This window comes from Scyliorhinus torazame, chromosome 22 (genome assembly GCF_047496885.1).
Source record: "Scyliorhinus torazame isolate Kashiwa2021f chromosome 22, sScyTor2.1, whole genome shotgun sequence".
Classification (NCBI taxonomy): domain Eukaryota; kingdom Metazoa; phylum Chordata; class Chondrichthyes; order Carcharhiniformes; family Scyliorhinidae; genus Scyliorhinus; species Scyliorhinus torazame.
The window spans coordinates 80,548,137-80,574,334 of NC_092728.1; the positions used below are offsets into that span (position 1 = coordinate 80,548,137).

The following is a 26,198-nucleotide window of genomic DNA, read 5'->3' on the forward strand; positions in this document are numbered from 1 at the left end:
ACACTAATAAGGATTATTCTAAATTATTTTCAATACCCAAAGACCTGATGAATAAAGTGCAGAAAAACTATTTGATTGAAAAAAGGGTGGAAAGATAAAGAACAAATGTAATTGCAAAGGAGACTTGTTTACCTTAGACGTGACAGGTTGCATAAATCCGTGAGTGCTTTATTGAAGGACATGTAGAAAGATTGACCTACATGGAAGTAGATGTCATAGTTGCTGCATGTATTCACTTAACTGAATGCCAGGAACAATACTGGCTGACGATCTGATGCTGGCACAAACAAGAAAAAGTAACCAGCTACATAATTGTATCCGCCAATATTTTGTTTGTGTTGAGCATCAAGCTCGTGCAGGGCAAAAAAATATATTGAATAATTAGCATCTACCGTCGATAATTGTTTTCCATATCTTGATCTAATATTGGGCGCGATTCTCCTGGACAATTTCTAATTTGTGGGGGGGTTTTCAGGGAGTTTCTCGCTGGCTCTGCCGATGAGTTCCCCGCCGCTATTCAATGACACTTAGTCATTTTTTTGGACCCTGGGGAATTTCTCACCAGTTTAGCCCACACTTAGAATTTTTGGGGGAGCTGAACTCAGAGATCTGGCCGCCATTTTGAAAGGGCGTCCCGATCTCTAAGTGAGCTTGTGGGTCCCCCCCATCCATGGGCAATGTCACCCTCACACACATGGACACTACCCCACACCCCCCAAGTGAGGACGTCCCGCTATGGGGTCCTCCCTCTTCAGGGCCTCCCAAACCCCCTTGCAGCACCCACTCCCTTCGAGGACCCCTACCCATCAAATCCCCCCAACCTGCCTTGCATTCCCCCATCCTTCAAATGCCCCCTCCACCCTCATTTCATGGGCATGGCCCCCCTCGCCCCCTGACCCTTGATGTGCCACCCTGGCACTTAGGCACCCTTGCCCTGCCACCCAGGCAGTGCTCGTGCTGTCTTGGCAGTTCCATCTGGGCACCTTGGCAGTACCTGGGTAGCAGTGCCAAGGTGCCCATGTTCCAGGGGGAGGGCCAGGGGGCCATCCTGCACTTACCCTGACCAGCCAGGGGTCTCCGATAGCCCGGGAGACCCCACCCCATTCCCTGGGGACCAGCACTGATCGGCGCCCGGCTGCAGCCTCCCTGGGAAAGATGGAGAATCGAGGGAGGCGGGTGGATCCCGGGCAGGTAGGTCGTAAGTAGGTTTACGACCTACTTCCGCGAGCGTCGTTCGGCAGCACCCATTTGGGGCAGAGTTCAAATTCTGATGTCTCGGCGGGACTCTGGTGAATCTCGCGAGGTGCGGAGCCTTTCGGCAGGCTCGCTGCAGGCCTCTCCTGGTATTCTACAGCCACATTATGTTCTCACTCGGGCCCAACGCGGCCATCATTTTTAACATTATAAAAGTTAAATATTGTATGATGCTGATTTGTTTTACAGACTTTGGGGATAAATTTTAGTCTGCACCACATGAGCATCAATCTGACCAATCAGATTACCCACCCATTGTCGATAGACCAAGCCCAGTTTTTATTCCATTGATCCTCCAATGGGAGGGTTCTGCAGTGGGTGAGTTCCCCAGCAGGTCGGTGCTTTGCACAGCTACACTACACAGTGAAACTGAAAAGATATCCCTACATCTACATTGAAAATGCGAAGTGGTCTGAGGAAAGGTACAATGGCCCAGGTTGGACATGATTACATTCATGGCACAGAAGAACGTCACTGAGACCAGCTGCTCTGTGCTGGTGTTTATGCAACAGAATTCCCTCTTAATGCAACAAAGCCAACAGAGTAAGATTTTTGTCTGCTCCATTGCTGCACCTTTGACCTTTGCCAATGCCCCAGGACATAGAGAGGTTCAATAAGTTGATGGGCACATGTTGTTGGATCTGCTGCCGTTGGGTCACCCACCGCTCACGGGGCAGGAATGAGAGAAACGATTGGGCCATGAAGTCACTAGAAACTGGAGTGGAAATCTGCATGTCTGAACAAATATTAAAAACACAAAAAATGTTTTTAGAAATGCATTTCCTTGAGCGGCTAAATAAAAGATTTTCATGTTTGCTCTTGTAATTCGATAAATGAAAGTAAATTTATGCAGGAGCGTAAGTTTATGTTTTGACATAACTTTTTTACTCTTTCATGGGAGGTGAGCGAGACTAACAAGGCCAACATTTATTACCCATCCTTGATTGCCCTTGAGTAAGTGGCGGTGAGCATTGAATTGCCCCATTCCATCAGATGCAGATAGACCGACAGTGCCGCTGGGAAGGGAGTTCCAGGATTTTGATGTTGCAACAGAGAAGGAATGGCATAATAGCTCCAAGTAAGGATTGGGTGTCGGTTCGGGGGTGCCTGCTAGCCTTGTTCTACTAAGTGGTAAAATTGTGGGTTTGGAAGGTGCTGTCAAAGGAGCCTTGGTGAGTTGCTGCGGTGCATCTTGTAGATGGTTCACACTGCTGCCACTGTGCGTCGGCGGTGGAAGGAGTGAATATTTAACGTGGTGGGTGGGATCAAGCGGGTTGTTTTCTGTTGGATGGTGTTGAGCTTCTTGAATGTTGTCAGAGCTGCACTCATCCAGGCAAGTGGAGAGTATTCCATCACACTCCTGACTTGTGGCTTGTAGATGGTGGACAGGACAGGGAATCAGGAGATGAGTTACTCGCCTCAGAATTCCCAGCCTCCATCTTGCTCTTGTGGCCACAGTATCCATATTGCTAGTCCAGTTCAGTTTCTGATCAATGATAATCTTCAGGATGTTGATAGTGGGAGATTCAGTAATGGTAATGCCATTGAATATCAAGGAGAGATGATGAGATTCTCTCTTTTTGGAAGTGCTCATTGCCTGGCACTTGTGTGGCACCAGTGTGACTTGCCACTTTTCAGTCCAAGTACAAATGTTGCTGTATATGGACTGCTTCTGTATCAGAGGAGTTGCGAATGCTACTGATCATTTGATGAATACATGAATTAATGAATGTGGTAAATTTGGAAAGATGCAATTGGCCTGAAACATTATATATACTTTGAGCTTTAAACCATCGCTCGGCAATGTTGAGATACTGAGGTCACTGCAACTTTGATCCTAGCAACTGCTGACGACTACCATGATACAAAGAACATTTGACTGAAATATAACAATTGATCATAAGATTTTAAACAGCTTGATGAAGAAGCATGTAATGTTGTAAATGCTGTATCACAATCCATAATATTCCTTAATATACTTTATTTTCAGAAAATAATTATGGACTGAGCAATTGAACTTTCACGAAAACACAACAGCTATAGATTAAAGGAGTGTCCATAGTTTTTGTAAGTGCAGTGTTTTTAAATTGTTTGTTAATTTGCTTAAAATGCTGGGGACAGATAAAAGGAAGGAGGAATATTCTCCCTTTCCAAACCAGAACATGGGGCATCATTCTCCGCCGGCGGGAGTCTCCGTTCTGCCGGCGCCCGGGGGTTTCCCGACGGCGTGGGGCTGCCCCACAATGGGAAACCCCATTGACCGGCTGGTGTTACGGAGACTCCCGCCGGCCGGTCGGCGCAGAAATGTGGCGGGGCGGGTAGGAGAATTTCGCCCATTAGCAGCGGCAGAGGAAAACTATGTGCAAATTGAAAAAGTTTCCCACCAATAATATCGACCTGGATCCAGAGATGGGCCTTCTTATTGGCGGCTTATGAGTATACATTCGAGCACCGACCGGGCACACAGCTCGCTAACGCAGATTCGTTTAGTAGACTTCTGCTGCCGACACGACCACCGACCCCCATAGAGCCAACAAAGTTGTAGCCACACTGAACTTCATGGATACGTTGCCAGTCACAGCGGCCCAAACCAATCCTTTATTGCCCAAAGTCCGCCGTATCGTGTTATACAGTGGTCAACACCAGAAATTGCCCAACGAATAAAAGACTTTTTCGACTAATAGAGCTGAGTTCAGCATCAAAGACGGCATCCTTCTATGGGGAACTCGCGTCCTGGTCCCAGACAGGAGTCAGGACGTGAAACTGCAGGATCGACATAATGGTCACCCGGGCGTAACAAGAATGAAAATGCTAGCCCAAAGTTATGTTTGGTGGCCAGGCCTGGATGTGGAGTTAGAGTGACTGACTCATCAGTGCAGCATTTGCCAAGAACAGCCCCGTGCCTTTTCACCCGTGAGAATGGCCAGGACAGCCTTGGGTGCGGCTTCATTCCGACTGTATTGGTCCCTTCCAGGGCTCCACGTTTCTGATTATTGTGGATGCTAATTCAAAGTCGCTAGAGATCCCCAGGATGCCGTCCACTACTTTGAAGGCGATGATTGACAAACTGCAACACTTGTTTAGTACACACGGAATCCTGGAGGTGTTGGTCACCGACAACGGCATGACTCTCACGACCAAAGAGTTTGGGGGAATTCATGAAGGCAAATTCCTGACCATTCCCGCTATCTAGTCATTAAGAGCTATTCCATGTGCACTATTCACAATTTTTACCTTTTATTAGAAAGCAGCATATTATTGGCCCTATGAGCTTTAATCTAGAATAGGGGCTGCAGACCCAACACTGTCGTGTTGGGTGTTTCGCTATACAAACGAACCAACACGGTTGCAGCTGGTACAACTCTGTTTTATTACTCTTGATAACAACATTTGTTAACTCATGGCTGTGGTTCGTACTTTACCCGTTAACCTGTGGACCCAGCCCTAACACTATCTTAGAGAGGCACTCAGCACATGGTGTATGTCTGAGTGGCACGCTGTGAGCTCTGTGCTCTGAGCTATCTCCTGCTGGAATGAGCGGGAACTGTGGTGTTCCCTGTTTTATAGTGCGTGTGCTCTCACTGGTGATTGGCTGTGATGTTGCATGTGTGTTGATTGGTCTGTTGATCTGTCCATCAGTGTGTGTGTGTGATTGCACCATGATATGTTTATATGAATATCATGACATCCCCCTTTTCACAAGAATATGTGCCTATATGGTAATAAATATTAGTGTGTACTGAGTGCAGCTGAATATGCGTGTGCAATATCTACAACATGTACATGAGGCTAAACTATATCCATAGGAAGGTGTCAGGTGCAACGTAGCAACGAGGTTGTACCATAAACAAAACAAGTGCAATCATCAAACATCGAAAGAGAACTCCTGGAACGACAAAAAGAGAAACACATTAACATTGTTGCATAACAATTCAGTGAGTCCAATGTGCAAACAGGCTCATAAGTCCAGCCTAGTAGGTGGGCGATGAATTTGGGTTGACTGCCTCAAGGGTGGGTCAGGATCCACCGGCTGAAGAATGGGCCTGGCCACAGGCGATAGAGGAATAGGCATAGTGGCAGGAAGCTCCACTAAGTCGACATCAGGGACAACAGGAGGGCATGGCACTGGTGCATGATCACGTAGCGTGCGCGGAAGCAGCCGAAGGGCCCGCCGATTATGCCGGCGAATGGAGCCATCAGGCATGCGAACCAGGAACGAGCGGGGAGCCACGCGGCGGAGAACTTCGGCAGTTGCCGACCAGCCACCCTCTGGTAGGTGTATGCGGACGTTGTCTCCAGGCGCCAAGGCAGGAAGATCAGTTGCCCGAGTGTCATGTGCCACCTTCTGCTGAGCACACTGCTGTCGCATCCTTTGCAATACTGGAGCATGGTCGGGTTTAGGAACATGAATGGATGGTACAGTGGGCCTGAGAGAATCTGGAGACAGAGTGTGTACCCGCTGAACGGGGTGGAGAACCTTGCACGCCTGTGCACCTAGCAGGGAGTCCTTCGAGGATCCAACTATCTTATTGTGTGTAACCTCGAGCTGGCAGGATCCCATGGCTGGGATAACATTACCGTTGTAATCGACCAACTGACAGCGGATGGCCGAATCGGTGGTTTGACCTTCAAGGCGCAGAAGGCTGACCATGCAATGAGATTGGTGGAGGCACCAGTGTCTAAACGGAATGCTCCTCCCATTCCTTCTGGTGTGCGGGCAGCCACTGGAACTCCGTGGTCTTCTTCACTAGGTGGTGAAGAGCTGTTGTGTGGGAGGCAAGGTTGGGAATGAACTTCCCCAGGAAGTTGACCATCCCAAGAAAGCGTAGCACTGCCTTCTTGTTGGCCGGCTGCGGCATGACTGTAATAGCTGTCACTTTGTCTGCATCCGGACGCACCCCTGACCGGGATATGTGGTCCCCCAGAAACTTTAGCCCAGTTTGGCCAAAAGAACACTTGGCTCGGTTGAGGCACAGGCCGTGTTCTCGTATCCGAGCAAAGACACGCTGGAGACGACTGATGTGCTACTGCGGTGTGGTGGACCAGATGATGACATCGTCAACATAGATGCGCACCCCTTCGCTGCCCTCCATCATCTGTTCCATGACCCGATGAAACACCTCGGATGCCGAGATGATGCCAAACGGCATCCTATTGTAGCAGTACCTGACAAAGGGAGTGTTGAAGGTGCACAGCTTCCTGCTGGACTGATCCAGCTGAATCTGGCAAAAATCCTTTGAGGCATCAAGCTTGGTAAAAATTTTAGCCCGGGCCATTTCGCTTGTGATCACTTCCCATTTGGGTATGGGGTAGTGTTCCCTCATGATGTTATTGTTCAGGTCTTTCGGGTCGATGCAGATCCAGAGTTCGCAAGAGGGCTTTTTTACGCACACCATGGAGCTGACCCATGGCGTGGGCTCCGTGGCCCGGGAAAGCACTCCTTGGTCCTGGAGATCCTGCAGCTACTGCTTGAGGCGGTCCTTGAGTGATGCTGGGACTCTACGAGGTGCGTGAATGACCGGGGTGGCGTCCGGTTTGAGCCGTATTCTGTAAGTGTTGGAGCCCATGCCCTCGAAAGCCTCCTGGTTGTGGGTGAGGAGCGAGTGGAACTGTGCCCTAAAGTCTGCATCCGGGAAATCGGACGTGCCTTCTGGAGACAGAGTGTGTACCCGCTGAACGAGGTGGAGAACCTTGCACGCCTGTGCACCTAGCAGGGAGTCCTTCGAGGATCCAGCTATCTTATTGTGTGTAACCTCGAGCTGGCAGGATCCCATGGCCGGGATAACATTACCGTTGTAATCGACCAACTGACAGCGGGATGGCCGAATCAGTGGTTTGACCTTCAAGGCGCAGAAGGCTGACTATGCAATGAGATTGGCGGAGGCACCAGTGTCTAAACGGAATGTGATTGGTGATCGGTTGACCGTTAGGGTGGCACACCATTCATTACCCGGCTTAACGCTGTGCACTGGCATCGGCTGGTGGGTCCTACTTGGGGACATCCGATTTCTGTCAATTACCGCAACGCGGAAGGCTTCCCGGTCGTCGGTATCACCGGTCTGTACATCGTCAGGGTATGACTCGGTGTATGGAGGCTGAATGTCCCGCACGTCCCTGCGTGGCTGGCAGAATTGGGGAGCGTTGGCAGGTTGAGCTGCTCGACAGCAGGCAGCGTAGTGGCCCATCTTGCCACAACGGAGGCATTGTCGATTTATTGCTGGACATTGCCGCTTTAAATGTGCGGATCCACAGTTGCCGCACGTCGTGACGTCATGGCGTTCGTTGCGCCACCACACATGCACAGTTCGGTCCTGCGTGGAGCGTGCCTGCGCATCACGTCCCTCTGCGTCGACGTCTCTTTTGGCGCCTGCACGCGCGGGAGGCTGCGGAAAGCGCGCGAAATGGCCGCCCTCGTGCGGGCCGGGAGGACCTCGATCGACTGGACCCGCGCGGCCTCGTAGGACCCCTGCCGTGCCAATTCGGCCACCTGGAATTGGGAGTACCGGCTGGTCGTGTTTTCGTGGAGGACGCAGGTTTCGATGGCGGTGGCTAGGGTGAGGCTCTTGATTTTGAGGAGCTGCTGGCGTAGGGTGCCCAAGGTGACCCCAAAAACTACCTGGTCCCGAATCATGGAATCGGAGGTGGCCTCATAGCCGCAGGACTGCGCGAGGATACGGACGTGTGTCAGAAAAGATTGAAAAGGCTCATCCTTATCCTGCAGGCGCTGGTGGAAGAGGTACCTCTCGAAGCTCTCATTCACCTCAACGCTGAAGTGTTGCTCACGTTTTAGAAGGACCGTCTTGTACTTCGTCTTGTCCTCACCTTCCGCGAATACCAGGGAGTTGTAGATGTGGATGGCGTGTTGCCCTGCCGTGGAGAGGAGGAGGGCGATCTTCCTGGTGTCCGATGCATTCTCCCTTTCTGTGGCTTCTAGGAAGAGCTGGAAGCGCCGTTTAAACAGCCTCCAGTTGATGTCAAGATTTCCAGCGATTTGGAGCAGCTACGGGGGGGCTGATGGTGTCCATGGCGCAGGATGGCGGATCTCTGAAGATGTGCTGGTAGGTCTCACATTTGCTGGGTTCCAATCCTGGTACTATGTCGTGTTGGGTGTTCCGCTATACAAACGAACCAACACAGTTGGAGCTGGTACAACTCTGTTTTATTACTCTTGATAACAACATCTGTTCACTCATGGCTGTGGTTCGTACTTTACCCGTTAACCTGTGGATCCAGCCCTAACACTATCTTAGAGAGGCACTCAGCACATGGTGTGTGTCTGAGTGGCATGCTGTGAGCTCTGTGCTCTGAGCTATCTCCTGCTGGAATGAACGGGAACTGTGGTGTTCCCCGTTTTATAGTGCGTGTGCTCTCACTGGTGATTGGCTGTGATGTTGCATGTGTGTTGATTGGTCTGTTGATCTGTCCATCAGTGTGTGTGTGTGTTTGCACCATGATACGTTTATATGAATATCATGACAAACACATTGAACATTTGAATTGCTGTCTTATCTGTCAGTTGTATTCATATACATTTAGCCAGTTTCAGCTGCACTGCAGGGTGGAAATTTGTGTGGGAGTGAGCTTTCTATCTCAGGAGGGGAAGTGGAACTGTTGGGACCAATGTGGCGCATCAAAGCACATCTGTTGGTCTGTGATGGACTGGGTAATGAGAGTGGCCCTAAAGAAATTTGCAACCCTGATTGCCCCACCCATCTGTTTGAAAAAGGAAGTATACAACAATTGAATCCTGATAAACATGTAAGCACTTTGCCAAGAAATACTATATTTAGATCAGATTACCGCTTTGATCAAGATCTCTATAAACAACAATCTTTATCCTGCAAACCTTCTTAATTATCCATTCAGTAACTCAATCAAAAGGAAATTCAACTGTTGTGTTAATAAGCGAGAACTTTGAGCTGTGTGTGCTTTTTTTTTAATGTTAGTGCTTGGACTGAACATTATAATAGCCCCTGATTTCTACACTTGAAAAAGGTAGATGTGGGTCTTAACTAAATCAAAGAATTTCCAGTTAAATCTGACATGAAAGAAAGTCATACTTGTAGTATTGGTGTTAACTGGTGGAGTTTCACAAATTATTTCCCATTTATCAGTATGGGGGCGCGATTTTCTCCGATATCGGCAAAGGCCGGTGTCGAGCGTGAAAAGCAGCGTCGAGCCCACCAATGGCAGTGCTGTCTATTTCTGCCATTTAGTCCGGGTGTTCGAAAGTATCGCAGCCACGGATTCCACGGCGTATCGTTGGTGGGGCGGCCTCTGATTTACCCGCCCCGCCATCAAATCAGCGGCTCGATGATCCAGATGCCATTTTAAAAGCGCATAATGAGCAAACTAGGAAACAGTCCGCGCCCAGGTACACCCCACTGGCATTAAGTTGGCACTACCCTGGAATTATCTGGCATGACCCTCTTCCCCTCTGAGCAGTGCCCACACCTTTGAGCTTCCCTGGGAGTAGTGCTCACCGGGTGCATGCCTTCTGAGATCAGACCTGCTTCGTCACACTGCTGTGGATGGATTTTATGAGGTGGGGGGAGGGTATCATTCCTGTGTATGGGCCCGATAATAATGTTAAGTTACTGCAATAAGGTTCCCGAAGTTCAACGTCAAGAAACACGGCCCGCCACAGACGGGGCGGGGTGGGGAGGAGGTGGCTGGGGGAGGAGGGAGGGACACATCGCTTCCTGTTTCGACATTGCCATGAAATGCAGCTTTGACCTTCTCGCGATATTTTCCGTTCCAATCGGCAAACCCTCCCGAAAGGAATGGGAGAGGTGAATCCTGCCCCAAGTCTTTTTCGGGCACGAGGTGGGGTGTTAGTGATGGGTGGAAGAAAGGTTGCAAAGGGACAGAAGAAAGGTTAGGAAACTAGTTTAAGATGTGGGATTTGTGAGTAAAGGCAAGAATATTTCTTTGAATGCAGTGGGAGTGAAGCGAGTACCAATAAATTATCTGGAGGGAAGGATGGAGGAGGGTTCTGAACAGAGGCTCTTAAAGAACAGAGTTGCCCATTTTAAAAAAGTTTACTCTTTCGCGGGATGTGCGAGTCACTGGCTAAACCAGCATTTATTGCCCGTTCCCTATTTGCCCTTGAGAAGGTGATGGTGAGCTGTATTCTTGAACCGTGCTAGACCATATGGTGTAGATATACTCACAGTGCTGTTAAGAAGGGAGCTCCAGGAATTTGAACCAGTATTTGATGTGTACAAAGTGAGCATGATTCAAGTTATTAACCGGCATAGCTGAGGGGGAGGAGGGACCTGGAGTCAATTAGATGGATCCTGTGGACATGGCCATGGATGATTGTTTTTCTAAGTGTTCACTCTGATAAATGAATGTGGATGTGCATTAATAATGAAAGAAGGCCTTTCAAGTTATTTGAATTTCTATCTGCCTATCCAGTCACTTCATGTCTGCAAGAATGAGTGAAAAAAGTGTTGTGCTCAATGATTAAGGGTCCTTTGGTACATCAGCATATTCCCCAATGAATCTACTTAGTAGAGAGAGTCTTTGGCTTAATTCTAACTTTCCCACCTCCAAGTTTGAAAGAGCAGGGTTTAGACCAAGCTCCGGACAGTTCTGGTGGGTGGAGCTCCAACATTCTCGCCCACCTTTGTACCAACATGCAGCAGGGGCACTTGTGTACTTTTTTCCGACCCAAACCACAACCCCCCCAACCCCTCTCACCACATACATAACATAGAATTACATGGAACATACAGCACAGAAACAGCCCTACCAGCCTGTGTTGGTGCTTATCTTCGCATGAGTCTCCTTCCATTGCATCTAACACGATTTCAGCCTTTCAGCATGATGCACGATCAATTGCACAGAGACGAGAGTTGAATACAACTGAGGCTTTATTACTCTAAGATGTGTGGCCTCCTACAGCAGCTGGCGAAATGGCTGCTGTATAGGGAGCACACATATTTATACTCCGCCTACTGGGCGGAGCCAGCAGTCAGGGACTACCCTCATACCTGTAGTACAGGGGCCTTACCACACATCTCCAAATATATACAACAGTGGTGATTACCACAGCATACCTGTTTATCCTCTCTTCTCTCGTGCATTTCTCTAGTTTCCTTTTAGAAACATCCAAGCCTCGCCACTTCCTGTGGTAGTGAGATCCATGTTCTAACCATTCTCTCAGTTTAAAAAAACACCTTTATTTCCCAATTGGATTTATTTCGAACCAACTTGTGTTCATGGCCCTCATTTTGGAATATGCTACAAGTGGAAACTCTCCACATCTATCCTCTCCAGCCTATAATCTCATCATAATTTCAAAGAACTCAATCAGGACACCTCTAAGTTTTTCTGAAGATAAAAGCCCCGACCTGTTCAATCTTTCCCGGTAGTTGAATCTCTCACTTCTGGTATCATCATTGTAAATCTGTTTTGCACAGTCTCCAGGGCTTCTATACCCTTTTTACAACATGGAATCTAGAACTGCGTGCAGTACTCTAACTGTGGAAGGTTGTGAAAGCCCATGTTTGTAGAGGACAAAGCACCCTATCGGCTGGTACGAAGATATTTATGGCCATGGAATGAGTATTCATATCATGGCCTGTCAGACTATTAATCAATTTGCGAAACCCACCAAGAATTCATGTTGATCGCCAAGGGAAGACTCTATGAAGAGATATGAAACAACAACCGGAGATTAACCGGTTTTCTTTTAAAATGACCTGTGATAACATTTTTAAAATTAAATGCAAGTAAGCATCAGTAAAACCAAACTCGTGTTTATAATTTGTTTTGGTTTGTTTTAGGGGCTGTATATATTCTTGGTGTATGCTGTTTATAACAGTGAGGTATGAGGTATTTAATTTTATGTTGATCAATTTTATACATGTATAAAATCATGCAAATCTCCCAATGTTTTATGCTGAAGTTGAAAATATATGGATATTTTTGAATGAGTGTGATAATTTAAAGAGTACATCAATTTGAAGGCCTCAGTGCATGAACACTGTAATAGGGTTTTCATCCATTTGCTTTTTGAGATACACCATATGAGCTGTCAATCCTGGCATAATGGAAATTAAAGTTCATGTGAGGCTTGGAGTGGGGTGAGTTCATGCAAGGATGCGAGGGAAGGATATTTCTATGAGAAAGCACTGGATGTAAAAGACACCATGCTGGCTCCTGGCATTCACATTAAGCTATGCAGTGAGGTAACCAGGAAAGTTTCGGGAGCCTTTCGGAGGAGGAGGAGCAGTCTCTGTGTGAGTATAAAAACATAACGGTAACTTCCTGTTTTCCACTTTTTTTTTCAAAAGTGACGTCAGAGGGAAGCTGTGATCTGATTAGTTGATAGCAAATCTGCCCCAAATTTAAAAAAAAACACAGCTAAACTCGTAAACTTAAATTAAACTAATTAATTAATGAGAGATGGCTGGTCAGGTGATGTGCTTGAGCTGCTTGATGTGGGAGCTGGTAGATCCCATTGCGAGCTGCAGCGACCACATCTGCAGTAAGTGTTGGCTGCTCAAAGAGCTCCGGCTCAGAGTTGATGAGCTGGAGTCTGAGCTTCAAACACTGAGGCACATCCGGGAGGGGGAGACTTACCTGGACACTGTGTTTCAGGAGGCAGTCACACCTGTCAGAGTAAGTAGTTTAAATCCTGCCAGTGGCCAGGGACAGCAGAGTGTGACTGCAAGTCAGGCAGGTAAAGGGAACCAGCAGTCAGGAACTCAGGAGCCTCAGCCCTTGACCCTGTCCAACAGGTACAAGGCACTTCCCCCCTGTGTGGATGGCAAACAGGGCTGCAGGAAGGATGAGTCAGCTGACCAAGGCACCATGGTTCAGCAGGCTATTCAAGGGGAGGGAGTAAATAGGCAAGTTGTAGTTGTAGGGGATTCTATTATTAGGGGGATAGATAGTATCCTTTGTGAGCAGGATAAAGAGTCCCGCATGGTATGCTGCCTGCCCGGTGCTAGGGTGCGGGACATCTCTGACCGGCTTGTAAAGATACTGGAGAGGGAGGGGGAGGATCCAGTTGTTGTGGTCCATGTTGGTACCAACAACATAGGCAAGTCTAGGAGAGAGGACCTGTTTAGAGATTATAAAGAGCTAGGATTCAAATTAAAAAACAGGTCCTCAAGGGTCATAATCTCCGGATTACTGCCCGAGTCACGTGCAAATTGGCATAGGGAGGCAAGAATAAGGGAAGTTAACACGTGGCTGAAAGAGTGGTGTGGGAAAGAGGGGTTCCTTTTCATGGGACACTGACATCAGTTTTGGGATGGGGGGACCTATACCGTTGGGATGGTCTCCACCTAAACCGAGCTGGGACCAGTGTTCTGGCGAAAAGAGTAAATAGGGTGGTCAATAGGACTTGAAACTAGAGATTGGGGGGGGAAGGGAAAGTCAGGGAACCAAGAGGTGAAGTAATCATTGGGAAGCGTAGCTGCTTAGGAATACAAAAAAGCATGAAAGGTTACGATAGTCCCCATCTCACAAAATATGACACAGTGTATGGAAAGGCTCAGTAAACCAAAGTCCACCACACTAAGAAAACAAAAAGGGAAGGTCAATAGAGAATTAAAGGTGCTATATTTAAATGCGCGCAGTGTATGGAACAAGGTAGATGAGCTTGTGTCCCAGATTGTAACTGGCAGATATGATGTGGTAGGCATCACAGAGACGTGGTTGCAAGGGGTTCAGGACTGGCATTTAAACATCCAGGGATTCACAACCTATCGAAAAGACAGAGATGTGGGCAGAGGGGGCGGTGTTGCCTTGTTAATTAGGAATGAAATTAAATCAATAGCACCAAACAACATAGGGTCAGATGATGTGGAGTCTGTGTGGGTAGAGTTGAGGAACGACAAAGGCAAAAAAACCATAATGGGAGTTATGTACAGGCCTCCTAACAGTGGTCAGGACCAGGGGCACAAAATGCACCACAAAATAGAAAGGGCATGTCAGAAAGGCAAGGTCACAGTGATCTTGGGGGACTTCAATATGCAGGTGGACTGGGTAAATAATGTTGCCTGTGGACCAAAAGAAAGGGAATTCATTGAATGTTTACAGGAGGGCTTTTTGGAACAGCTTGTGATGGAGCCCACGAGGGAACAGGCCATTCTGGACTTAGTGTTATGTAATGAACCAGACTTGATAAAACATCTTAAAGTAAGGGAACACTGCAATTTGAAAGAAAGAAGGTAGAATCAGATGTAAAGGTGCTACAGTTAAATAAAGGTAACTACAGGGGCATGAGGGAGGAACTGAAGAAAATCGACTGGGAGCAGAGCCTAGTGGGAAAGACAGTAGAACAGCAATGGCAGGAGTTTCTGGGAGTAATTGAGGACACAGTACAGAGGTTCATCCCAAAGAAAAGAAAGGTTATCAGAGGGGGGATTAGGCAGCCATGGTTGACAAAGGAAGTTAGGGAATGCATCAAAGCAAAAGAGAAAGCCTATAATGTGGCAAAGAGTAAGACCATAAGACCATAAGACATAGGAGCGGAAGTAAGGCCATTCGGCCCATCGAGTCCACTCCACCATTCAATCATGGCTGATTTCAACTCCATTTACCCGCTCTACCCGTAGTGAGAAGTCAGAAGATTGGGAAGGCTACAAAAACAAACAGAGGATAACAAAGAGAGAAATAAGGAAAGAGAGGATCAAATATGAAGGTAGTCTAGCCAGTAACATTAGGAATGATAGTAAAAGTTTCTTGAAATACATTAAAAACAAACGGGAGGCAAAAGTAGACATTGGGCCACTCCAAAATGACGCTAGTAATCTAGTGATGGGAGACAAGGAAATAGCTGAGGAACTAAATAAGTACTTTGCGTCTGTCTTCATAGTAGAAGACATGAGTAATATCCCAACAATTCAGGAGAGTCAGGGGGTAGAGTTGAATATGGTAGCCATCACAAAGGAGAAAGTGCTCGAGAAACTAAGAGGTCTAAAAATTGATAAATCTCCGGGCCCAGATGGGCTACATCCTAGAATTCTAAAGGAGATAGCTGAAGAAATAGTGGAGGCGTTAGTTATGATCTTTCAAAAGTCACTGGAGTCAGGGAAAGTCCCAGAGGATTGGAAAATCACTGTTGTAACCCTCCTGTTCAAGAAGGGACCAAGAAAAAAGATGGAAAATTATAGGCCAATTAGCCTAACCTCGGTTGTTGGCAAGATTCTAGAATCCATTGTTAAGGATGAGATTTCTAAATTCTTGGAAGTACAGGTCAGATTAGGACAAGTCAGCATGGATTTAGTAAGGGGAGGTCATGCCTGACAAACCTGTTAGAGTTCTTTGAAGAGATAACAAATAGGTTAGACCAACGAGAGCCAATGGATGTTATCTAGCTTGACTTCCAAAAGGCCTTTGATAAGGTGCCTCACGGGAGACTGCTGAGTAAAATAAGGGCCCATGGTATTCGAGGCAAGGAACTAACATGGATTGACGATTGGCTGTCAGGCAGAAGGCAGAGAGTTGGGATAAAAGGTTCTTTTTCGGAATGGCAACCGGTGATGAGTGGTGTCCCACAGGGTTAAGTGTTGGGGCCACAGCTGTTCTCTTTATATATTAACGATCTAGATGACGGGACTGGGGGCATTCTGGCTAAGTTTGCCGATGATACAAAGATAGGTGGAGAGGCAGGTAGTATTGAGGAGGTGGGGAGGCTGCAGAAAGATTTAGACAGTTTAGAAGAGTGGTCCAAGAAATGGCTGATGAAATTCAATGTGGGCAAGTGCGAGGTCTTGCACTTTGGAAAAAAGAATAGAGGCATGGACTATTTTCTAAACGGTGACAAAATTCATAATGCTGAAGTGCAAAGGGACTTGGGAGTCCTAGTCCAGGATTCTCTAAAGGTAAACTTGCAGGTTGAGTCCGTAATTAAGAAAGCAAATGCAATGTTGTCATTTATCTCAAGAGGCTTGGAATATAAAAGCAGGGATGTACTTCTGAAGTTTTATAAAGCACTAGTTAGGCCCCATTTAGAATACTGTGAGCAATTTTGGGCCCCACACCTCAGGAAGGACATACTGGCACTGGAGCGGGTCCAGCGGAGATTCACACGGATGATCCCAAGAATGGTAGGCCTAACATACGATGAACGTCTGAGGATCCTGGGATTATATTCATTGGAGTTTAGGAGGTTGAGCGGAGATCTAATAGAAACTTACAAGATAATGAATGGCTTAGATAGGGAAGTTGTTTCCATTAGCAGGGGAGACTAGGACCCGGGGGCACAGCCTTAGAATAAAAGGGAGTCACTTTAGAACAGAGATGAGGAGAAATTTCTTCAGCCAGAGAGTGGTGGGTCTGTGGAATTAATTGCCACAGAGGGCAGTGGAGTCCGGGACGTTGAGTGTCTTTAAGACAGAAGTTGATAAATTCTTGATTTCTCGAGGAATTAAGGGCTATGGAGAGAGAGCGGGTAAATGGAGTTGAAATCAGCCATGATTGAATGGTGGAGTGGACTCGATGGGCCGAATGGCCTTACTTCCACTCCTATATCTTATGGTCTTAATTTAACTAATTATGGGGGGGGGGGGGGGGGGGGGGGCTGGACACAGGGGTGGGGTTGGTCACTGCAAGTGGTAGCCTGCTTTGTAAGTGCAGGTTCGCATTATGCTGTTGACTCCTGTTCCACTGAGGTAATGTTCTTGCCATGGATGGTATTGTTGGCGCAAACTGCCCTGCCCACTGTGGCTCAGCTGCTCTCCTTTGGACTGGCAGCTGTCTGATATAAGCAGAATGGTTGTCCTCTGTTTTATATTGTGGAGAAGCATATCCACTGTTTCTTTGTGAACCGGTAAGTTTTTAGCCGTTTTGGAGGCCTTATTGCTGATGTTCCAGAATTTGATTGTCAAAATATGGTGGAATAGAATTTTAAACTGCTTTAGGCTTTTAATATCCAACAGTGGCACACAGTTTCCCGCCACCTGCCACCCCTCCACCACCTCCACACCCGCAAAGAAGGCAAATTCCTAATTGGCAGCACAATGAAGGCCAGGAGTTCACCAATAATAACTCAGCAGCGACACTCCATTTTTAAGTAATTTTGTTTTTGCTTGAGCAGAAAGGTTAGTCTTGTATGTGACAACGTAAAATCTGGCCAAGACTCCATAGGAAGTCGAGGTCCCAGGTTCAATCCCGGCTCTGGGTCACTGTCCGTGTGGAGTTTGGACATTCTCCCCGTGTTTGCGTGGGTTTCGGCCCCACAACCCAAAGATGTGCAGGGTAGGTGGATTGGCCATGCTAAATTGTCCTTTAATTGGAAACAATGAATTGGGTACGCTAAATTTATAATAAAAAAAGAAAAGAAAAATAAACTCCATTGGAAAGAGGAATTAATATTACATCGCAAGGTCAAAGAAGGCTCCGTGTAATATTGGTGAATTTTTTGATATTGTGGACACTGCTTTTGAGAATTTATATCATATTATTTGCATGAGTGAGATTATTTCAGATTTCCCTTTTGCGCTGTAAGGTGCAATCTGCTATTTTGCACAGTGTAGTGGTTTTCCTGTGATCATTGTATTTTTTAAAAAAAATTATAATTCTAAAAGCGCAAATGATAATCGAAAATTGCAAGAAAATTAGGGCAAATTTCTGATACGGATATAATCAGGTACTTTGCACCCATCCGCACCAAGTAGTAAATATGATTGGATTGATTTATTTTCTGCAGGTGAGAAATGCCATTAAAAGAATGAAAGAAAAGAAGAAAGCTTTGTCTTTCACAGTGAGTACAGTTTGTACAAAATTAGCTCTGTTTAAATATTTTAAGAACATAAGAACTAGGAACAGGAGTAGGCCATCTGGCCCCTCGAGCCTGCTCCGCCATTTAATGAGATCATGGTTGATCTTAGTGGACTCAGCTCCACTCTCCGGCCCGTACACCATATCCCCGAATCCCTTTATTCTTTAGAAAGGCATCTACCTTTTTCTTAAAAACGTTTAAAGAAGGAGCCTCAACTGCTTCACTGGACAAGGAATTCCAGAGATTCACAACCCTTTGGGTGAAGAAGTTCCTCTTACACTCTGTCCTAAATCTACCTCCCTCATTTTGAGGCTATGCCCCCTAGTTCTGCTTTCTCCGACCAGTGGAAACAACCTGCCCGCATCTATCCTATCTATTCCCTTCATAATTTTAAATGTCTCAATAAGATCCCCCCGCATCCTTCTAAACTCCAATACAGTCCCAGTCTACTCAACCTCTCGTCATAATCTAATCCCCTCAACTCCGGGATCAACCTAGTGAATCTCCTCTGCACTCCCTCCAGTGCCAATATGTCCTTTCTCAGGTAAGGAGACCAAAACTGAACACAATACTCCAGATGCGGCCTCACCAACACCCTATACAATTGCAGCATAACCTCCCTAGTCTTGAACTCCATCCCTCTAGCAGTGAAAGACAAAATTAGCCTTCTTCATCACCTGTTGCACCTGCACACCAACTTTTTGCGACTCGTGCACCAGCACACCCAGGTCCCTCTGCACAACAGCATGTTTTAACATCTTACCGTTTAAATAATAATCCATTCTGCTGTTATTCCTCCCAAAATGGATAGCCTCACATTTGGCAACATTGAATTCCATCTGCAAGACCCTAGCCCATTCACCTAACCTTTCCAAATCCTTCTGCAGACTTCCGGTATCCTCTGCCCTTTTTGCTTTACCACTCATCTTAGTGTCGTCTGCAAACTTTGACACACTGCACTTGGTCCCCAACTCCAAATCGTCTATGTAAATTGTGAACAACTGCCGTCCCAACACTGATCCTTGAGGGACCCCACTAGTTACAGGTTGCCAACCAGAGAATTCCCATTTATCCCCACTCTCTGCTTTCTGTTAGTTAACCAATCCTCTACCCATGCTACCACTTTACCCTCAATGCCATGCATCTTTAGTTTATGCAGCAACCTTTTGTGTGGCACCTTGTCAAAAGCTTTCTGGAAATCCAGATATACCACATCCATTGGCTGCCCGTTATCTACTGCACTGGTAACGTCCTCAAAAAATTCTACCAAATTAGTCAGACACGACCTACCCTTTGTGAACCCATGCTGCGTCTGCCCAATGGGACAATTTCCCTCCATGTGCCCCGATATTTCCTCCTTAATGATAGATTCCAGCATTTTCCCTACAACCAAAGTTAAGTTTACCGGCCTATAATTACCCGCTTTCTGCCGACCTTTTTTAAACAGTGGTGTCACGTTTGCTACTTTCCAATCCTCTGGGACCACCCCAGAGTCTAGTGAATTTTGATAAATTATCACTAGTGCGTTTACAATTTCCCTAGCCATCTCTTTTAACACTCTGGGATGCATCTCATCAGGGCCAGGAGACTTGTCTACCTTTAGCCCCATTAGCTTGCCCAATACTGCCTCCTTAGTGATTACAATCATCTCAAGGTCCTCACCTATCATATCCTTATTTCCATCAGTCACTGGCATGTTATTTGTGTCCTCCACTGTGAAGACTGACCCAAAAAACATGTTCAGCTCCTCAGCCATTTCCCCGTCTCCTATTATTAAATCTCCCTTCTCATCTTCCAAAGGACCAATATTTACCTTAGCCACTCTTTTTTGTCTTATATATTTGTAGAAGCTTTTACTATCTGCTTTTATGTTCTGAGCCAGTTTACTTTCATAGTCTACCTTACTCTTCTTTATGGCTTTTTTAGTAGCTTTCTGTTGTCCCCTAAAGACTTCCCAGTCCTCTAGTCTCCCACTAATTTTTGCCACTTTGTATGTTTTTTCCTTCAATTTGATACTCTCCCTCACCTCCTTAGATATCCACGGTCGATTTTTCCCCTTTCTACCGTCTTTCTTTTTTGTCGGTATGAACCTTTTCTGAACACTGTGAAAGATCGCTCGGAAGGTTCTCCACTGTTCCTCAACTGCTTCACCATGAAGTCTTTGCTCCCAGTCTACCTTAGCTAGTTCTTCTCTCATCCCATTGTAATCACCTTTGTTTAAGCACAAAACACTAGTGTTTGATTTTACCTTGTCATGTATTCTGCACAAACAAGTTAATAAGATGAAAAATTCTTTGAGAACATTTGTAAAGATTACCTTTAATGTAATTGTTTAGAAGATTGTTTGCTAATGTCTCATTATAACAATGCCCACCTAACTGATTTGAGAGCAAGGCTTGCGTCAAATCTTTCAGATGCATTAAAACTGTCAGAATTACACAGTATTAAACATTCTCGTGTGTTTTAAAATTGTTTCTTCATTTTGGTACCAAATACATCGATTCTGATGTAGAATGGATGTTTTTAGGTGAATGTTGCTGCAGTATCTTATTGGATTTAACTTGTTTGCTAAAGGGTTCATTGGGCAACAAAAGTTCAAATTTGACAAAAGATACTTCAGCAAGTGAAAGGATTTCGAACCTGTAACCCATGAGAGTAGTTGTTCCATACACAATAACAATAACATGAGAGGGTAGCAAAACCATGCACCAGCCTAGATTCAGGGTGGGAATTTACCAGTGCACTAGAGACATGGAGGGGACCCTGTAAAATGATGAGGTAAGGCGGGCAGGGAGTGCCTACAAATTGCCTACCGCCTTGGCATTTTGCCATTGGTGGGGAAAGTGGAGGACCCCCTCACTCCCGCCAATTTAAGTGGCCGATTAGGGGCCTCTTCTCACTGCTGCTGGAATTTTACTAGCGATGGGTGGGCCCTGGGTTGTGCGGGGAGCTCTGGTGACTGCCCTGCAAGTTTGGGGGATGCCCTCCTAGTTGGCCACAGAGGGGGCACCCCTGCAGCAATACCAACACCTGCCCACACCAATAATGCTCTACCCCGCAATTCATCGTTGGGGTCTGCCTGATTGAGCCTGGCAACCCCTAACCCCCACATGGAATTAAAGGCGCTTCAAGACAAGGGCCAATGAATTAAGCTAGAGGATGTGGGATGCGGAACGCACTGACTTCCTGCCTCCACCCAATTATGCCCTGAGTGGTGAGGCTCGTGGATAGTGTTCCCACGTCAATTGAATCCCCCATGTAGGCAAATAAGAGCCATTTGAGGCCCACGGCCCATTGCTGCTGGTATTCAACCTTTGTGTTTGCTTACGGGCTCCCAGGGAGGAACTTTCTTATTCAGTGGCATTCAGTGCCTGATTGAGGGATCTGACATGTGGAAGGAATGGCGCCGCAGAAAGCAACTCCCCTGCACTTGCCTTAGAAGGCAGTTGAGGCGGAGTCATTGATTATCTTCAAGGTGGAAGCAGATAGATTCTTATTAGGCACGGGAATCAAAGGCTATCTGGGTAGATGGGAATAGGGAGTTTAAAACACAAACAGATCAGCCATGATCTTAACGAATGGTGCAGCAGATTCAAGGGGCGAATGGCCTACTCGGCCTACATCCTCGGCTTCCGAAGGAGCACCGGCGACCAATCTTTTTGATCGTCATGGGCCTCCGATGAAACCCTTGCTGATTCATTACAAATGTTATTGTGAACAAGGACCCCCACCCCCCAGAAATGAGGTAGTTCCTGCTGACTTCCAACAGGCCAATTTGTTACGTCCAAGATGTAATGAATCATCCTGAACTAATTTCCCCATCTCCTTACCTCAAGACTGTTTTGGCTATTTTGTGTCACAAGGTGGAAACTTAAGAGACATAAATCACACGCCCTGCATTTTCAGCAGTAGCTAAACAGCTAAATTGTACCCTGACACAGTAAAACACAAAGCACTCAGAAAATGAACAATTTTAACTGTTTCATTATTTTTAGCTACAGTAAAAATCTACAAGCCGTTTATTGGTTAAAAATAAAACCTTAATCATATGATATGAAACCAAATCCTAATGCTACATCTTATAATCTATTTACATGATATTCTTATAATGACTTTAATTACTTCCTTGAGAAATTAAATTGGATTCATTTGACATGATCTCCCCTTTACAAATCTATTTTGGCTCTCCCTAATAAGCTCAAATTTCTCTTAAGTGCTGAGTCAATCTATGCCAACAAGTCTATTATTTCTTAGCTTCTCTTTCTTAAATAATGGATTTCTTTTAAAATTTTTCAATCTGAAGGAACAATTTCTGGACCATTTTCTTTATATGTTCTGTCAAAAAGGCAGGCTCACAATCTACCCTTGCTAAGAGAATTCCTTACAAGTAACTGATATAATAGATTGGTCATTAATAATCTTGGGTGTATTGCATTTTTACAGCACTAGACTTTCATCCCTGTTTGTGTTTTAAGAACTCTTCTCTATTATAGTTTTAACCAAGTCGTGGTAATAAATCATTATAGCATGTTACTGCTGCACTCATTCTGGCCGTCCTTTTTATCCTCCCACTTCATAGCCACTTCACTATTATCCTTCAGATCTGTGCCACTGTTGTTAAAATATTGAATGGTGTTTACCAGCAATAAACATGTATCAGTGGAAAAAAATAAGCAATATAACTGTTGAATTGAAAACTGATTATTAGCATGCTATTTTATTCCAATTGAAGGAAAGGTTGATACTGTTACCGTACCATAACTGGACAGGAAAATCCCAGAATGGAACCCTGCCTTAGAGGACCGCAACAATGTATTTTTTTAATAAAACGTGGAGGAACAGTCACACGACTGATAATTAATTTTAACAACCAGAAAAAACGTTTATTCAGCATGAAAGAATTGCACTACAATATAATACTCTTTTAGTTCCCCCTGTATCGTAACAATTATACACAGGTTTTAGGATTAACACAGATTACAAACTACATCTTAAGCTACCATGGTCTCATTAACACACAAACTCCCTTTAAAGCACGCAAGATGACACACCCCTCTGTTAACCCAAGTGAATGTCTGTGGATTCCTCCTCAAAATCTCCCCAGATGATTCTTGCACCATGAGCCACCATGTCTCACTGAACTCCGGTTTCCACACGACTGATTTCAAATTCCGCTTTCAAACATGACACTTTCAAATCTTCTTTTAAATTATGCTTTCGCTCCGCTGCTTTCATCAAGATTTCACTTTCCGGTTTTACACCTCTCCCTTCATGTTTTCTTTAATGGAATCGTAGACTCCCTACAGTGTTGAAGGATGCCATTTAGCCCATCGGGTCTGCATCGACCCTCCCAAAGAGCACCCTACCTAGGCCCACTCCCCACCTTATCCCCGTAACCTCACCTAACCCGCATATCTTTAGACATTAAGAGGCAATTTAGCGTGGATAATCTAGCGAACCTGCACATCTGTGGACTGCGGGAGAAAACCGGGGCACAGAGAAGAAACGCATGAAGACACGGGGAGAACGTGCAAATTCCGCACAGTTACCCAAGGCCAGAATTGAACCTGGATCCCTGGTGATGTGAGGCAGCAATTTGCTTTTACCCAAACGCTGAGGTCCAGCCTCCACTTTCCACAATTATCTCAAATAATGACTCCCAAACTGAAGCAATTTCTTGCAAACATTAGCACTACTTTTGATATCTTTCTGGCCTCTCACAATCCAATGCGTTTTCAACTCTCTGTGACTTTACTGACAGTAATCTGCCCTGGTTCCCAGTTTCCTCTGTTCCTTCAACTCCAGACTTCTTAGAAACGTTTCTTAATTTCCCTAGTGACCTTAACTAGCTTGACTTTAGGTTTCGGCATCTGTTTCCTTCACCATTACTTCATAGTATGGCTTTTCACCTCGCAAGGCTGAGAGAGATGGTCCCTCTTTAGCCTTCTAAAACCAATTGCTTCTAGTAGAGCTGCCTTCCCTCTCATACATTTCTCCGACTGCAGTCAAGTTAGTTAAACTAAAACTTAAAAGCTTTTCTACCTCACAAGGCCCCATTTGCTAAACAACCGCTGCTGGTTTATTTACTCTTCACACCGCAGTCTTCTATAAGCACCATAGAATCACAGTTAGAATTGAAACCAACTCCCACACATACCTTTGTCCAGCATGAATCTAACTATAGGTTTTACCCTTCCAGATACAGAAACATTAAATTAAACCCACTTAAAACTATACTTCATTTATAATGTTCATAAATACAAATATAAATCCCTTAAAACTAACTTTGTTTTCCTAACACTGCTTATTGCAAACCAGAGGCACCATTGCAGTTTGAAGGCATCATTATTTTTAGATAAAACTAGTATTTTTCTGTAAATTTTTTAATCTCCCATTTTCACCTTCTGCATGATTATAACCACTAAACTGGACTGGAAGATACTGCTGTACAATTGTGAAAATATGTTAAGCAGCAGGTAAAAGGTTTACTAGGACCTGGTTTATCTACTATAATTCTAGCGAGGTATTCAGAATACTCACACATTGGGAGGGATCATGTCTGTATCCAGTTTTAAGCAGTTCTATGATTGATGAGGCAATCTGAAAATATTCAAATTGTAACATGAGTTTAACCACCAAAGTCCCATTTTCCCATTATTCCTGCAACTTATCGTGAAGTTGTCAGTGAACTTCAGTAAACTGTAGGCAAATATCAGAAGTCAAGCCATAGTCCAACTCTTTCTCGCCCCTTGTTCAATTTTGGGACTTGGCAAAAAGTGGGAAAGCTAATGTATCTATCTATTTTGATATCCTGCAGAACTGCACAAGCTCAAGGCCGTCAAGTTGTCTAGCTAGTCCAAAGATGGCCACCTCACTGGATGCCGGAAAATATATTTCTGCACCTGATAAGAGAACTTCAAAACCTACAACCAATAACTCAGCTTTCCATGAAGGTAAACATGTACACTGGGAATGTCCATGGCAACTTGCCAATCCATGACTAAAACTTCAGGGATATCACCACAACTCCTAGAGAGACGATGGAAACAGCTACAGAGAGTGATTGACACCATTGTCAATTCACCGATTCACCGATCTTCCACCGAAGTAGCAGTGGGAGAACCCTGCACATTGTTCTTCTCCAATTCACCTCCCCAACCGCACCCATTACATAATTTGCTCTAACATTGATTGAAATGACACCATAATGAAGTGTGATAATCCTCAGCAATGGTGCAAAGTGATGATAATGGCAGATGCTGAGCCACAAAAATCACTCATAGATGTGCAGGAAGGATATTGTAATCCCTCATAGAACATAGAACATTACAGCGCAGTACAGGCCCTTCAGCCCTCAATGTTGCGCCGACCTGTGAAACCACTCTAAAGCCCATCTACACTATTCCCTTATTGTCCATATGTCTATCCAATGACCATTTGAATGCCTTTAGTGTTGGCGAGTCCACTACTGCTGCAGGCAGAGCATTCCACGCCCTTACTATTCTCTGAGTAAAGAACCTACCTCTGACATCTGTCTTATATCTATCTCCCTCAATTTAAAGCTATGTCACCTCGTGCTAGACATCACCATCCGAGGAAAAAGGCTCTCACTGTCCACCCTATCCAATCCCCTGATCATCTTGTATGCCTCAATTAAGTCACCTCTTAACCTTCTTCTCTCTAATGAAAACAGTCTCAAATCCCTCAGGCTTCCCTCATAAGATCTTCCCTCCATACCAGGCAACAGTCAGGTAAATCTCCTCTGCACCCTTTCCAATGCTTCCACATCCTTCCTATAATGCGGCGACCAGAATTGCACGCAATACTCCAAATGCGGCCGCACCAGAGTTTTGTACAGCTGCAACATGACCTCATGACTCCGAAACTAAATCCCTCTACCAATAAAAGCTAACACACTGTACGCCTTCTTAACAACCCTCTCAACCTGGGTGGCAATTTTCAGGGATCTATGTACATGGACACCGAGATCTCTCTGCTCATCCACACTGCCAAGAATCTTACCATTAGCCCAGTACTCTGTATTCCTGTTATTCCTTCCAAAATGAATCACCTCACACTTTTCTGCATTAAACTCCATTTGCCACTTCTCAGCCCAGCGCTGCAGCTTATCTATGTCCCTCTGTAACTTGTAACATCCTTCCGCACTGTCCACAACTTCACCGACTTTAGTGTCATCTGC

The 26,198-nt window shown here is 45.5% G+C and overlaps 1 protein-coding gene across 1 annotated transcript in view; it reads left to right on the forward strand.

Annotated features, from left to right (window-relative positions):
* Positions 1-26,198, forward strand: part of LOC140398855 (adhesion G protein-coupled receptor D2-like) — a 223,394-nt gene that overhangs the window by 139,246 nt on the left and 57,950 nt on the right. Inside the window, exons 23-25 of the mRNA XM_072487796.1 lie at positions 12,048-12,089; positions 17,927-17,980; positions 24,816-24,951. Coding sequence (XP_072343897.1) covers positions 12,048-12,089; positions 17,927-17,980; positions 24,816-24,951 — 232 coding nt within the window. The remainder of the gene's footprint in view (positions 1-12,047; positions 12,090-17,926; positions 17,981-24,815; positions 24,952-26,198) is intronic.